This window comes from Siphateles boraxobius, unplaced genomic scaffold (assembly GCF_051911475.1).
Source record: "Siphateles boraxobius isolate OS27281-9 unplaced genomic scaffold, OSU_SipBor_1 31, whole genome shotgun sequence".
Taxonomy (NCBI): Eukaryota; Metazoa; Chordata; class Actinopteri; order Cypriniformes; family Leuciscidae; genus Siphateles; species Siphateles boraxobius.
In genome coordinates, this window is record NW_027508931.1 from 1,564,101 (window position 1) to 1,576,695 (window position 12,595).

The window sequence follows — 12,595 nt, forward strand, 5'->3', positions numbered from 1 at the left end:
AGAACAGCGGCGTAGTAATCATCATCACCGTATTTGGGTCCACCAGACCCTTCGGAGGCGAATCCAGTTCGGCGAGTTTCACCATTTGCTCCAGGAGCTGCGCCTGGATGACGGCAGCTTTCAGCGGTACTTCCGCCTGTCCCGCGCCCAGTTCAATGACCTGCGGTCCCGCATCAGAGCGAGGATCACCCTCGCCCTCACCCACCTAATCTGTAATTTATTTTTGTTTTGATGATAAATGAAGCCAGCCTAGGCTACTACAAATGTGATTAAACTGTCCTGTGTTTTTTCCCCCTCACACAACACTGTCCAGACACGAACTATGTTCTTGCACTAAAGTATGTTGGTTCTCTTTACATTAGAATAATAATAATGTTTCATATAATCTAGATTAGATATGGAATAAATAGCATACAAAATTAATGTCTCATATATTAAAATCAAGTTTTTATGTGGTAAAATATTTACTTCACCACGTCTTTGCATTGACTTAACATTGAAATCACTCGCGCTAGACGCTCTATTCGCGTCCAGTGTGAATGCACCATTAGGCTCCGCAGGACTGCAATTGTCTCAAAGCGCCTCTTCATGCATCTCTTGACCTTAAATGGCCTCATTCCTTTCCTCTCCGTCCTCGTCTGACTGGATTGAGTTACTTGATGTTTATGGTTGCAGACGTAATTTGACGTAAATGGGTTTTGTGACATTTAGCATGATTTACTGTAAGTGCCTTTGTGTTGCTCATGCAGAGTTATTTTAACCAGTTCCTCTTTCTTCAGGTCGTTCGGTGTGGTTTTATGGGAGATCGCTACTTTAGCCGAGCAGCCCTACCAGGGCATGTCCAACGAACAGGTACTGCGCTTCGTCATGGAGGGAGGACTGCTGGATAAACCCGACAACTGTCCCGACATGCTGTGAGTCCACCAACTGCACTTTGCTCCCAAACTTGGCACTAAGCTTTACACGGTTAACCCTTTGTCCTCTAACCGGCTCTTTTCTATTTAGGGATGCGATATCACGTTAAAATGTCGATAGTATGTCACCTGATGCTGCTGCTAACGTCACGCCAGGCCAAAGCCTGACTGGTGCCATTTGCGTCTCGGGTTAAAAGGAGACAGGTGACATCATGTTGTCAAAGAGCTTCCATCCATAGAAGGGAGAATGTGCGGTTCCCAGGGGGTGACCGTAACGGTGACCCGTCCTGCTCCACTTTGTATTAAGAGCTTCTCGTACTTATCTTTGCATCTTCATTTCTGCCTGCGTCACTGATCTGGTCTGCCATTCTCCTTTTCTGGGCTGATGTCAGCAGCGAGGCATGAGGTCTATCTGTCCGTTTCTCTTGACCCCTTTCTCCCTCAGTCACTCTTTCTTGTCTCAACTGTTATGGAAACACAAACCCCCGGTTTCCATGGCAGCTACATTGTCCTGATTGCAAGTGAGAGAAGGATTGAACATATGCTGCGCTGTGCTACATATCTAGCGCTGTAAAAACGCTGTAGCTTTGTCATCTGTATCTCATCATTGCACTCAGCTAAACATCATAAAGTCAGGATGTCGGCCTCATTTCTATGATATGAGAATTGAAGTATTACTTGGCTGAAGTACAAGGGCAGGGATTCAGAAATAGCATGTAGATCTCTTGAACACTTGCTTGAACAACGCTCATCATGTTGAACTCAGTACTTGGGCATTTTTATACCAAAATTGTTTAACAATGATGTTTTTAAAGCATTTTTTAAATAGTAATATCTGTAGTCCTATCATGGATACAGTGGGGTTTTTTGAAAAAAGGTTTTTAGGTTTTATATTTCATCATTGTCCTTAATGGCAGTCAGAAGCTCTGTTCCAAAATATAGTGAGCTGCCTACCTTGACAGCATATTAAGGCATCATAGTAATAATTGTGACATAACGATACACACATTTCTTGAAATGTTTTTGAAAGTCGACTATTCTCAATAGGGCTGCATTTAAAATACACTAAAACGCTAATATTGTGAAACATTATAACATGGCAAAAAAAATTTGTTTTCTATTTGAATATATTTGAAAATGTAATTTATTCCTGTGATGGAAAATCTGAATTTTATGCACATATTACTCTAGTCTTCACTGCCACATTATGCTAATTTAGTGCTTAAGAAACATTTCTGATTATTAATGGTGAAAAGCTGTGCTGATAAATATTTATGTGAAAACTGGGATACATTTGAGATGCATAGAACATAAGATTCAAAAGAACAGCATTTATTTGATATGCCGTCACGTTTGGTCAATTTAATTAAGGCATCAACACATGTATCCTTCAAAGAGAAGGCTGTCCCAGAATGCATTGTGACTAGCTCAGTGAAAAGCATAAAATGGAAGACAATAGATATGTGAACAGATATTTAATTTAATACTTAAAGTAGTGAAAATAGTTCAGATTTGTGTGAGTGCGGTTTATTTTTATCTTGCCATAGGCTTAAAAACATACTAACATCAAACTCTTTTGGGATTAATTTTGAGTTGAGTCTCACATGCCAACTCTGAGCACTATTTGTGGAGTTTCTGGCTTTGTAGAGCGCTTCAAATCATTAACGTATGAGGTTTCCTTTCAGTTAGTATGCTGCCTTAGAAGGCAGCCGCCCATAGAGAGAGGCAGTAGACAGGAAGGTAGCTCAATGGGTTTTGGAAAAGAAATAGTGAGTGCAGACAGTGGGCAGGATTAATCACATTTTCTGATTGGGTTTAAAATCACTTCAGTGAGAAATGACAGATGGCTTCTGTTATGAATTTGTGATCCAACAAACGGTAAAAAGAGAGGTTACTTGCAAATGCCAGGCATGTCCAAAAAAACTTGTCGTTTTGAGGGAACATCTCAGAAGTTGAAACCACAAAAAAGTTGAACTTTCCGCCGTTAACTTCCAGTGCAGTATTTGACCTAATACTGTGGAATGTCCTTGCGAGAAGGTTCCCAGGCATGCTCTGAACCTGTGGCTGGAGGTTTTATTTCAAATTATTTCAAAAATGTATTTCAGTGGGACAGTTAGTGCTGAAACTATTCTTAGCTTGTTTGTTTGTTTTGATGGTGGGATAGTACCACACCAAACTGTTATGATCATAGGTTTTATTAGTTTGTTTTGTTTTCTTGCTTCTCATGCATCCTTAGTTGTTCACATAAGACAGGTCTGTGGAGTTTTCAGGATAGTAGTGCACTTCCCAATGTGTACAACCACAAAATGTTCTAGAAGTTGTCTTCTCCACAATACTCCTGTGTGTTCTAGCTTTAGTGTACACTGCCACCTGTTGATGGGTGGAGTTTTTAAGTGTGAATCACATTTATTTATTTATTCATTTAGCTGACGCTTTTTATCCAAAGCGACTTACAATTGCTAGATATGTCAGAGGTCGCACGCCTCTGGAGCAACTAGGGGTTAAGTGTCTTGCTCAGGGACACATTGGTGTCTCATTTAATAATTTCATTTTGTCTCACAGTGGACTCGAACCCGGGTCTCTCACACCAAAGGCATGTGTCTTATCCACGGCGCCATCACCACCCACCCAATCACCTGGGTTTATGAGATTGTATTGACATTACATTGCTTGTTTTCAGTGGTATACGAGTATGAGATTTGTACATGATTATAAGAGATGTACATTGCCTCTGTCACAACCACAAAGCTGAAATTTTGCTATATTTCAGTTACAATGTCCATTTTGCTGAAAATCTCTCTCTGCTAATTCTTTAAACGAATTCTGTAACTCGACTCTAATTTCCATTCAAGTTATTCCATTTTATTTCAGATTTATTTTAATTACCAAATCTTTTTAATAGTTTTAGTTTTACGATAAAAACTCAGTATACAGGTCAGAGTTTTAGACTGATTCAAAATGGTAAATAATCTTTTTAAGTATTGATTAAAAGAACTGGCTTATTCTGGTCATTTAATTCCAGGAATCAGGCTTAACTGGTCATCCTGTGCATTTTTGATTCACTAAAATGAGCTGGCTCAAAAGAGTCATTTGTTCATAAATCGGACTACACTGGTTGCACGGTGTGTTTTGATTCACTAAAATTAACTGGCTCTTAAGAATAATTTGTTTTGCAAATCTTTTGTTTTTTAGTGTGCATTATTTGGAGTTCACAGCCAGTTTATTACATCACATCAAATATAGTAACTTTTATTTCTTATAGTTTATGTGACTTCTGATCAACTTTCTTAAAATTCAAACTATAACACTACATGTCTATCTGTTCTACAGGTTTGAACTGATGCGGATGTGCTGGCAGTACAACCCTAAAATGCGACCGTCTTTTCAGGAGATAATCAACAGCATAAAAGAAGAACTGGAGCCGCCCTTCCCGGAGGTTAGCTTTTTCTACAGTGAGGAGAACAAGCCCCCCGACACAGAGGAACTGGACATGGAGGTGGAGAACGTTCCATTGGACCCTGCTTCCACGTTAGCCCCCTCCTCTCAGGGGAGCACAGGGGCTCAGACCCAGAGTCCACAGCCGCTCTCCCCAGCTCAGGGGCCCGGGACGCCAATGGGGTCCACCCTAACCCCCTCCACCTCACCACCCTCCTCCTCAGCCTTTCCGGGGCACTCAGGACAGGTAGCAGCAAACGGGCCAGTGGTGCTCTTGGGGCCGGCGTTTGATGAGACGCAGCCCTACGCGCACATGAATGGGGGGAGGAAGAACGAGCGAGCGCTGCCACTGCCTCAGTCATCGGCCTGCTGATCACGACTGCTCAGTTTCCCTCTTCTCCTTACACAGGGTACCCACATTTCCCCCGCCCCTTTGTCTACATGGTCATATGTGTTTTTTCTTTCATTCTCGATGAGTCAAAACCCAGGGCTGACCGTGGAGTCGACAACCAAAAGGACGGTGTCCTTCCTGGAAGTCAGTGGATCATTTTGTTCAAATGATTTCGAATGATGGGGGATGTTTCGGGCGATTGGTGACAGAAAAAGCCTACAAAAACTCTTGCAATATTTAAGTTTTCAGAATCAACCACCACACTAGAGAAGCCTGGCTTTCACTTGTGTGAAAAAAAACTGTTTTAATGTTTTCTAAAGGAAGAAAACCTGCCCGTTCATTGTGAAACAAGAGCGACAAGCATATTAGCCAGCAAGCCCAGCCTTGGAACGCTTTCAGGGTGCATACCAGTGTGTTTTTATACAAAAATACACATTCACCTCTTCAGCGCAAGTACATTTCTTCCTCTAAAACGGTCACACATTTCTCTATCAAAATGGCGCAAGACTTTCTTAGCTGCGATCGATTGTTCTCAATCAGTGTTACTGGTTGAATCCACCCTTCTACTTAATCCATTTCAAGGGTGTTTGTTTGAGAGTGAGGTGGGCTTTTTTTGAAACTGCCAAATTTTTGCCAAATCAAAATTTATTTATCATCACGTCACCCCCATCCCCCATCCGCAGCCGATTTTTCAAGGTTGCACTTTGAAGTAGCGCAATTGAGGGACTAAGCTCTCATACTGTCTTTGATGGGGGATTTCTGGACCTCATCTTTTACAATCAGCTTGAGTTTGTAAATCCTTCCCCTTTTTATATGGATCTGATCTTCGACTATTGCATGGCAGTTCCTTCTGCACACACCATCTGTGAGCTGAGCCTCTGTGAAAGCAATGTCTCAAGTCAAAAGGAAAGAGCATGGCGCTAATCACGAAGGTGAAGAGATTGGTGCGCTGCAGAGGCGTATATGAATTATAAGGGATCAGCTTGGTCATGAAGCAAACTGAGGGGCTTCATCTGTTTTGTGTGATGAGTGAGGCATTGTACACAGCAGGTATTTTTTTAGACTAGTCATTAGTCTCTCTGTACAAATCGTATGATTCTGAGGAGGGTCTTACAGTTCTATGTTAGACCACAAGATCATTTACACACAAATCATTGATTTGAGTCACTTTTGATAACTTTTTTACAGTTCTGATGTTCACCTCTTTGTCTGTACAGAAAGAAGCTGCTATTTTTTTCTTTTCTTTTGTGGGTGTTATATATCTATATATATATATATATATATATATATATATATATATATATATATATATGGAAATCCTTCAGGTTTAATATTTTATGATATCTCCACTACAGTCCATTTTCTTATGCTTTATACTCTTCTTGCAAAAAAAGAAAAAAGAAAAGAAAAAAAGAGAATAGCAATTTATTTTTTTCTCCCTAAGAGGTTGTCTGCATTGCCACATGTCCATTGCCTTGTGTTTAACATTTCTCTATATTATTATTATTATTATTAGTTACAACAACTCCTTTAGCTCTGCATGTGAACTTTAGGCACCCTTGATAAAGTTGTCTACCATTGCACCTGCTCATGAGGTGCAGCTCAATCTCAGGTTAACGTTACGGTTTTGTTCTCCAAACATCATGTTCCCATCATAGCTGATTCCACCTCAGCTTTTAGTTGCTGGCCTCTCCTTACAGTGTAGTAAACCATACAGTATGTCAGTGTCCGTGCTCATGCCTCCTGCCAGGCATTGACATTTACATTTCTTTACCCTCATAGACTATTTTTGTAACCATTCATGTAACTGAATAGCAACTAACAGGGCTAATCGGGTTGTCTTAATTTGTTTCGCATATGCCAACCAGCCTGTATCGCCTCCAAAAGAGATGTATTCGTAATCTCAGTAACCACCTCGATTTTATAAATCCATGCAATGAACACTAAACTTCCTGATGAAATATGCCATCTGTAACCAAATAAGAATCGGTTCAAGTTCAGAGAAGTGATCTGTTTCTTTAAAGATTGCTAAATAAAACAATAGGTTTCCCTGGCTAGTTGGCTTTAAAAAAAAGTTTAGTTTTGAAGAATTTCTTCATGTGTATTTGGGAACGTTACCCAGGACTTATTTATCCTGTCTTAGAAGGTTATTTTCCCCCTTCGAAGGGGTATTTATTTAAATTCATGTTTTTCTTTTTGTGTGCGTGTGTGTGATACCAGTTGAAATCACTGTACAAATGCCCTTATGATTTAGTATAAAGTCTGATTCTAGATGCATTTTCCATGATGTCAAACCTGGGGGACTTTCTATTTTCATTTCCTTCAGCATCTATCTACCTCATTCTCTTTTATTTTTTTAAATGTGTAAGTATATGAAATTATAAAATACATCTCGCTTTTTTCTGTAATGGACACCTTATCATCATCTGTCATGTCTATGATTTAAAAAAACAAAAACAAAAAAAAACTCTTTAAGCACCACAGAGTACAAGCTCCCAGGAGTGGAGAGAGAGGAAGTCATGGTGTGAGCTATCATGCCTATGGGATTCCTAATGGCGTGTCTATTGCATCCTTTATCACATGCCTGTCAATGCAAAAATCGCACTGCTCTCGATCACACTGCAATACTTTTATAAATAATCGTGTTAAAATACCTAATTCACCAGATAGTTTCATCATAATGGACCTTACAGTTAAAACAATTCTTTGCTATCAGCTATCAAGTGTTCTTTTTGGCATTTAATCTTCTTCTTCACTGATCACCCCTTATTTGCCATCTAATCAATACAACGGCTGTTCATAAAGGTTTAGGAGAGCATATAACATCCTCATATTGAGTATCTTGCAATGGGAGCAAGACTTGAACAAAAAACATGATTTGAGTCCAGATATGTTGTCATTGAAAGCTCTTACATTGTCCATTAGTTTAAAAAATCTTATTTAGCAAGAACTCATTTGCAGCATCAACGGAGACCATGGCCCTTGACATCCTGTTTCCCAGCATGACCTTCTTCTGCACAACAATGTCAGTCTCCTACATCTGTCAATGGCCTATAACTGAGGATGACTTTAATACACTGATAACTATAACATTATAAGTGAATCTTCCTTCTCTTTTGCTGCAATCTGCTCTAATACCTTTTGGCCAAAGCATCTAATGATCGAATGCATACTGTGGATTTTGTAACACTTTCTCACAACAAACCAGTGGATTTTTTTCCCTTCTCATAAACCTACCTGGAAAAAAAACATTCCAACTGATTTGTTTAGTCAGATGCACTCCACATGTTTGAGAGTACAATATATAAAGGGCCAATTGTTGTCGGCATATTCATTAACATCATTCTCTAGAGGGAGAAAGGGCTGTAGTTTTGCGCCTCTTTTCTACTGCTGCTGACAACATGCTGCTTTACAGAGACTACAAATAGTCTTGCCAATAGCATTGGGTAGGTGGTGGATCTAAGCAACATGCTTTCTCTCTGCAAACAACCATTAAAAACAGATGGGTCAGACGATTAAATTGCAAAGAGGATTCAGAGAAAGTCACGGTCTTACAACCCCTGGCCGTTCGGTTTCATGGCACTTAAAATATTCTTTGACTTATTTTTTTGTTTTTTGTTTTTTGAACTCCAGGGGTTGGAAAGGAGAGTGCTTGTAGAAGATACCTGGTCGGGATGCTGAGAGGCACATTGTTAGAAAAGAATATTATTCTGTGTGGTACAAGAAGATCAAAATAACCATTCTATAAAAGGCCTTGTAGGTTGTATTGTTACGTATGTATATGGGTGGGAGTGTATCACATGTAGATGTAGTGATTAAGATTTTGATGTGTTTATAATGGAAAATTATAGATATCACTATTTATTTCTGCTTCTTTTTTTCTTCTTGTAATGAATATGGACAAAAGCATTGGCCTGTTTCAAAGTGAATGTCAGTTTTCATTGAATGCTGCCAAGGTTCCTTAGTTACCAGTAGGATTACAGTTCTACAGAAACACATACACAAATAGGACAGCGATGTCCAGTAGATTACGGGTAGTCATGACAGAGAGAGAGAGAGAGAGAGTACATGACTAGAATTTAAAATAAAAAGAGACAAGTTTACAGTAGAAATAGCTTGTTGCAATGAAAGTTTTCTGCAAACCTGAAGGTAGATTGACTGAAAGATTTTTTCCTCAACTATCATGAGAACTATTATTATTTTATTATATTTCTTCATAATGCAAAACCTCAGGTTTAGAACAGATGCATGTATGCATTTTAATTGCAATAATGAGCTTGAGGTTTCACATACATCATTTCCCAGGCACTGTTATTTCTGCTTGGCATTCCAACAAATTTCAAAAGGGGCCTTGAACTACTGTACTGAAAAGAGTTTAATAACACTTTATTTACCTTTCACACAAAAAAAAGGAGAAAAATAAAAATATCTCTGTGTCATTGCATTGCATTGATTAGTAGAAACTGATGATGAAATGACTTGGCTGGTACTCTCGTCTTCTTTTAAGTTATGTATCTAAGGCCTCCTGTTTTTTAGTTTTCTCCTCACCTCCAGTTGAGATGGTAGACTTTGGCTTTGCCATTGGCTTAATGTATATCTGAAGAATTTTCATGTATTTTCTTTTTTTCTTAAATTTTGAATTAAAAAAATGAATGAGTCTGAAGTCTTGTCAAGTGTCACTTATTGAATTTCCACTATGTGGTTTACATGACAGGATTGTGTTTTATGGAGGATGTTTTCTACCTGTCTGTGGACCTGCTGTCCACGTACTCTGAGGTTGTGTGTGCAGAGCTGCCCAGCTGGTGTAACAGAGCGTGGATGATGGTCTGGAGTTGTGGTACCAGTCTCTCTGGGTTTGCCAGGCTTCCTGAGGCTGGCACATGGATCAGCGCAGCCTTCCCCTGCCCATGGTACAGTGAATAGTAGTATACAAAATCACACAGCTACCTGCAGAGAATTATTAGAAAATTATTATTATTATTTGAAAGAATTCACAAATGAAGGAGGAAAATAAACTGTTGAATTAAAGTGCCAACTTTTGAACAGGACCTTAAAGGGATACTCCACCCCAAAATTAAAATTCTCACATTATTTACTGTAAGGATGTACTGTTTATATGACTTTTTTCAGATGAATGCAAATTCAAAAACAATCCATCTCTGCAAGTCCACATAATGGAAGTGTATGGGACTTCCAAAGTTGATGCTTCAAAAACCACACAAAGCAAACACCATACGATATTTATATCTGGCATGAGAGTCATAGATAAATATATACATAGAAGACTGTAGCGGCTGTTTCTATGGGTTGCTATACGTAAGCCGTCCGCCCTTTTGGAACGGTCAAAGCCATGAACACTCGAGAGCAACCATAGTTAGAGGCATGAATGTATCTTTCTGCAATAGATATCAGCTGAAGATTTTGGTAAACTAACATAATACAAGACGAAGGCATTCGCTTACACGACATTAAAAAGTGACCATAGTTTAAAAACGTGTAATATCGAGTTAATGCATATAAAAACACAAACCAACACACTCTCATCAGTGAAAGGTTATCCAATTTCTTTGGGGATTTAAATCCCAGCGGTTTAGCGACCAGAAGCTGCGCAATAATGTGGCATCATTGATTATTAAGGGGCGGTCACACTACACATTTCGTTCCATTGACTTCCATTCGTATCCATGAGAATGTCAGACTGGAAACGCAAGCTCATGCGAAAAGGTTCTTATTATGCTGCATTCTAAGTTTGTTGAACTCTGACCTGCGAATTCACATCACGTGAAGATGTATGACCAGTAAAAGTTTGATAGGTCATGCGGTGGCTTGGTTGAATTAAAAAAAAACTCATATTTTTTCATTTTTAATATATTAAAATTTGTTAATTGTTATATGTTGAATTCAGGTTTGTAAAGAAAGACACCTCAGTGACATCATAACACGACCGCTACAGTGTCCATAGAAATTTTGTGAGCTCAAAGTCTAGTGTGACCGTGACTGTAACTGTGAGTGACGACACGCTGACCGTTCCAGGATGGCGGAAGTGCCTATGTGTCTGGAGCGGTCGAATATGGCATCTACATATAGTATCCCTTTAAATCAAAACATTTCACAGATAACTTTTTTTAAATTTTTATAGATTAATAATATTTTCAAGTTTCATCCATGAATCAAATTGTTAGTCTATTACCTCCCAGCATCCCTAGAGTAGATGACATCAAGTCCCATATTTGGTAAATGCTTGCTAAGGGATCTCATGTCTATGATAGAGTCCAGTCGTCCGGGTCCTCCCTCAATACAGCAGTGATGAACAGGGTACAGACCACCCACATCCCTGTCTTTGTAGAAGTGGTTCTTGCCTGTTTGCTCCAGTGTGATGCCTTTGGATCCTGGGGCTATGCCCAAATGGATAACAACCTGCCAATCACAGCGAGAAAATGTCTCTGTCATCATTTTATATCAAAAGTAAAATGTTTTAGTTTTAAGACATGTCATCTCAGATGCTGTAAAACTTCTCATCTGCATCTCATAATCACTTCTCTGTTATGAAGTGTTTCACCAAGACTTGGTCCATGTATAAATATTTGTTTTGTTACCTTTGGAGTCATTGCTTGCCAGATATCATCAAGAACTTCTTGTGAATTTGCATAACTGACAGGAATCTCCATAATATGGACATCTATGCCCAATCCAAGTCCTGCCATCTTCAATCTCTGCTCAAAAAGCAAAGTGTGGCCATAGTGTGTGTGTGTCCATTTTACTGACGAGAACTTATGACTTTTATAGCACATGGGATTTATACCTATTTGTATTTCTATAGGAAGCTGAAAATTGGCATTTTATTCAATGTTATGCTACGAAAAAAAGACAAAAGCACAATTAAGTAAAAGAAATGTGTAATTTATTCTTCACGGAAGAAAATAAATAGCCTAACTGTTACAACTTTCACATGAGGGTGACTAAAATGTTAATTTTTGGGCGAATTATTACTTTAATTTGGCCAAATTGCTAAAATTTAATAAGTATCTACTATGTAAAAGGGTAAAAAATGTCATTGTTTTACTAGCAGGGCTTACCTTAGCTGCCTCCCAACTTGGATTCACTACATATTGTCGAAAAGGGGCAAAACCTAGTAAATTAGTAAAAATAAATAAACAGCATTTAACATACATAAAAGCAACAGAGCTGACTAATGAGGCAACACTAATAACATTTTCTTTAGTATATTTACACAGTGAAACTATATTAACTGCGACACAACTTTCACTCGACGAAATACGTTAACGTTAGTTGAATGCGTCAAATTACCGCCCCAAAATAAACCACCTAACGTTAACTGTAACATCGTTACCTGTTACAACTACAGTTTCGCGAGTAGTGTCCATGTCCATCGAGATTAGATTTTAAGTTAAAAGTTTTAACTGAAAACACGGTTTACCGCCTTTCCTAGGTCGTTTCTGAAGACGAAAGTGCCTATGATGTGCAACAGTATAGCATAGCCATACATATATTTATGTCTTGAATAGGGCTATAACCGAACGTGACTGCGGAAATGAGGCTGTGAGGCAGTGCATTGTCCGTTTTTCTCCACATGGGAGAGCCATCTCATATCCCATCATAGAGCTAAAGACGCACTAGTGCTACTTCAAACATCTTGAACGGGACAGAATTTGTACAACCTACTATTGCGAAGGACTGGGTCATCAATATTAATTGGAGCGGGCTGACGTTGTTAAGCAAACGTCCAGTCACGTAACCTAATTAATATTCAACTATTCGCGCATACTTGCCTACGGCAAATCACTGAACCCTACTGGGCGAACGTAGCGTTGCGTAATTAATATTCGTGAGCTAA

General features: G+C 39.0%; 2 protein-coding genes across 3 annotated transcripts in view; one reads left to right on the plus strand and one right to left on the minus strand.

Annotated features, from left to right (window-relative positions):
- The window catches only part of igf1ra (insulin-like growth factor 1a receptor), a 110,179-nt gene extending 100,776 nt beyond the window's left edge, over nucleotides 1-9,403 (plus strand). For both annotated transcript variants that reach the window (XM_077248866.1, XM_077248867.1), the window contains 2 exons: nucleotides 780-914; nucleotides 4,245-9,403. In XM_077248866.1, the coding sequence (XP_077104981.1) occupies nucleotides 780-914; nucleotides 4,245-4,722 (613 nt within the window). In that variant the 3' untranslated portion in view covers nucleotides 4,723-9,403. The remainder of the gene's footprint in view (nucleotides 1-779; nucleotides 915-4,244) is intronic.
- Nucleotide 9,404: 1 nt separating this feature from the next.
- pgpep1l (pyroglutamyl-peptidase I like) lies at nucleotides 9,405-12,227 on the minus strand. The gene is made up of 5 exons (XM_077248870.1): nucleotides 12,092-12,227; nucleotides 11,817-11,869; nucleotides 11,337-11,453; nucleotides 10,931-11,157; nucleotides 9,405-9,687 (listed from the first exon to the last, which is right to left on the minus strand). Exons 1-5 carry the CDS (start codon nucleotides 12,129-12,131, stop codon nucleotides 9,684-9,686), a joined length of 441 nt encoding a protein of 146 aa, XP_077104985.1. The 5' UTR covers nucleotides 12,132-12,227; the 3' UTR covers nucleotides 9,405-9,683.
- Between the last annotated feature and the right edge of the window lie 368 nt (nucleotides 12,228-12,595).

What these genes read in the sequence shown, in the direction of transcription:
- pgpep1l (XM_077248870.1), bottom strand. Translation starts at nt 12,131, where the DNA reads ATGGACATGGACACTACTCGCGAAACTGTAGTTGTAACAG. An exon ending in CGAAACTGTAGTTGTAACAG is followed by an intron (nt 11,870 to 12,091) that starts GTAACGATGTTA and finishes CTAATTTACTAG; the next exon opens with GTTTTGCCCCTTTTCGACAA. An exon ending in CAAGTTGGGAGGCAGCTAAG is followed by an intron (nt 11,454 to 11,816) that starts GTAAGCCCTGCT and finishes CTTTTTGAGCAG; the next exon opens with AGATTGAAGATGGCAGGACT.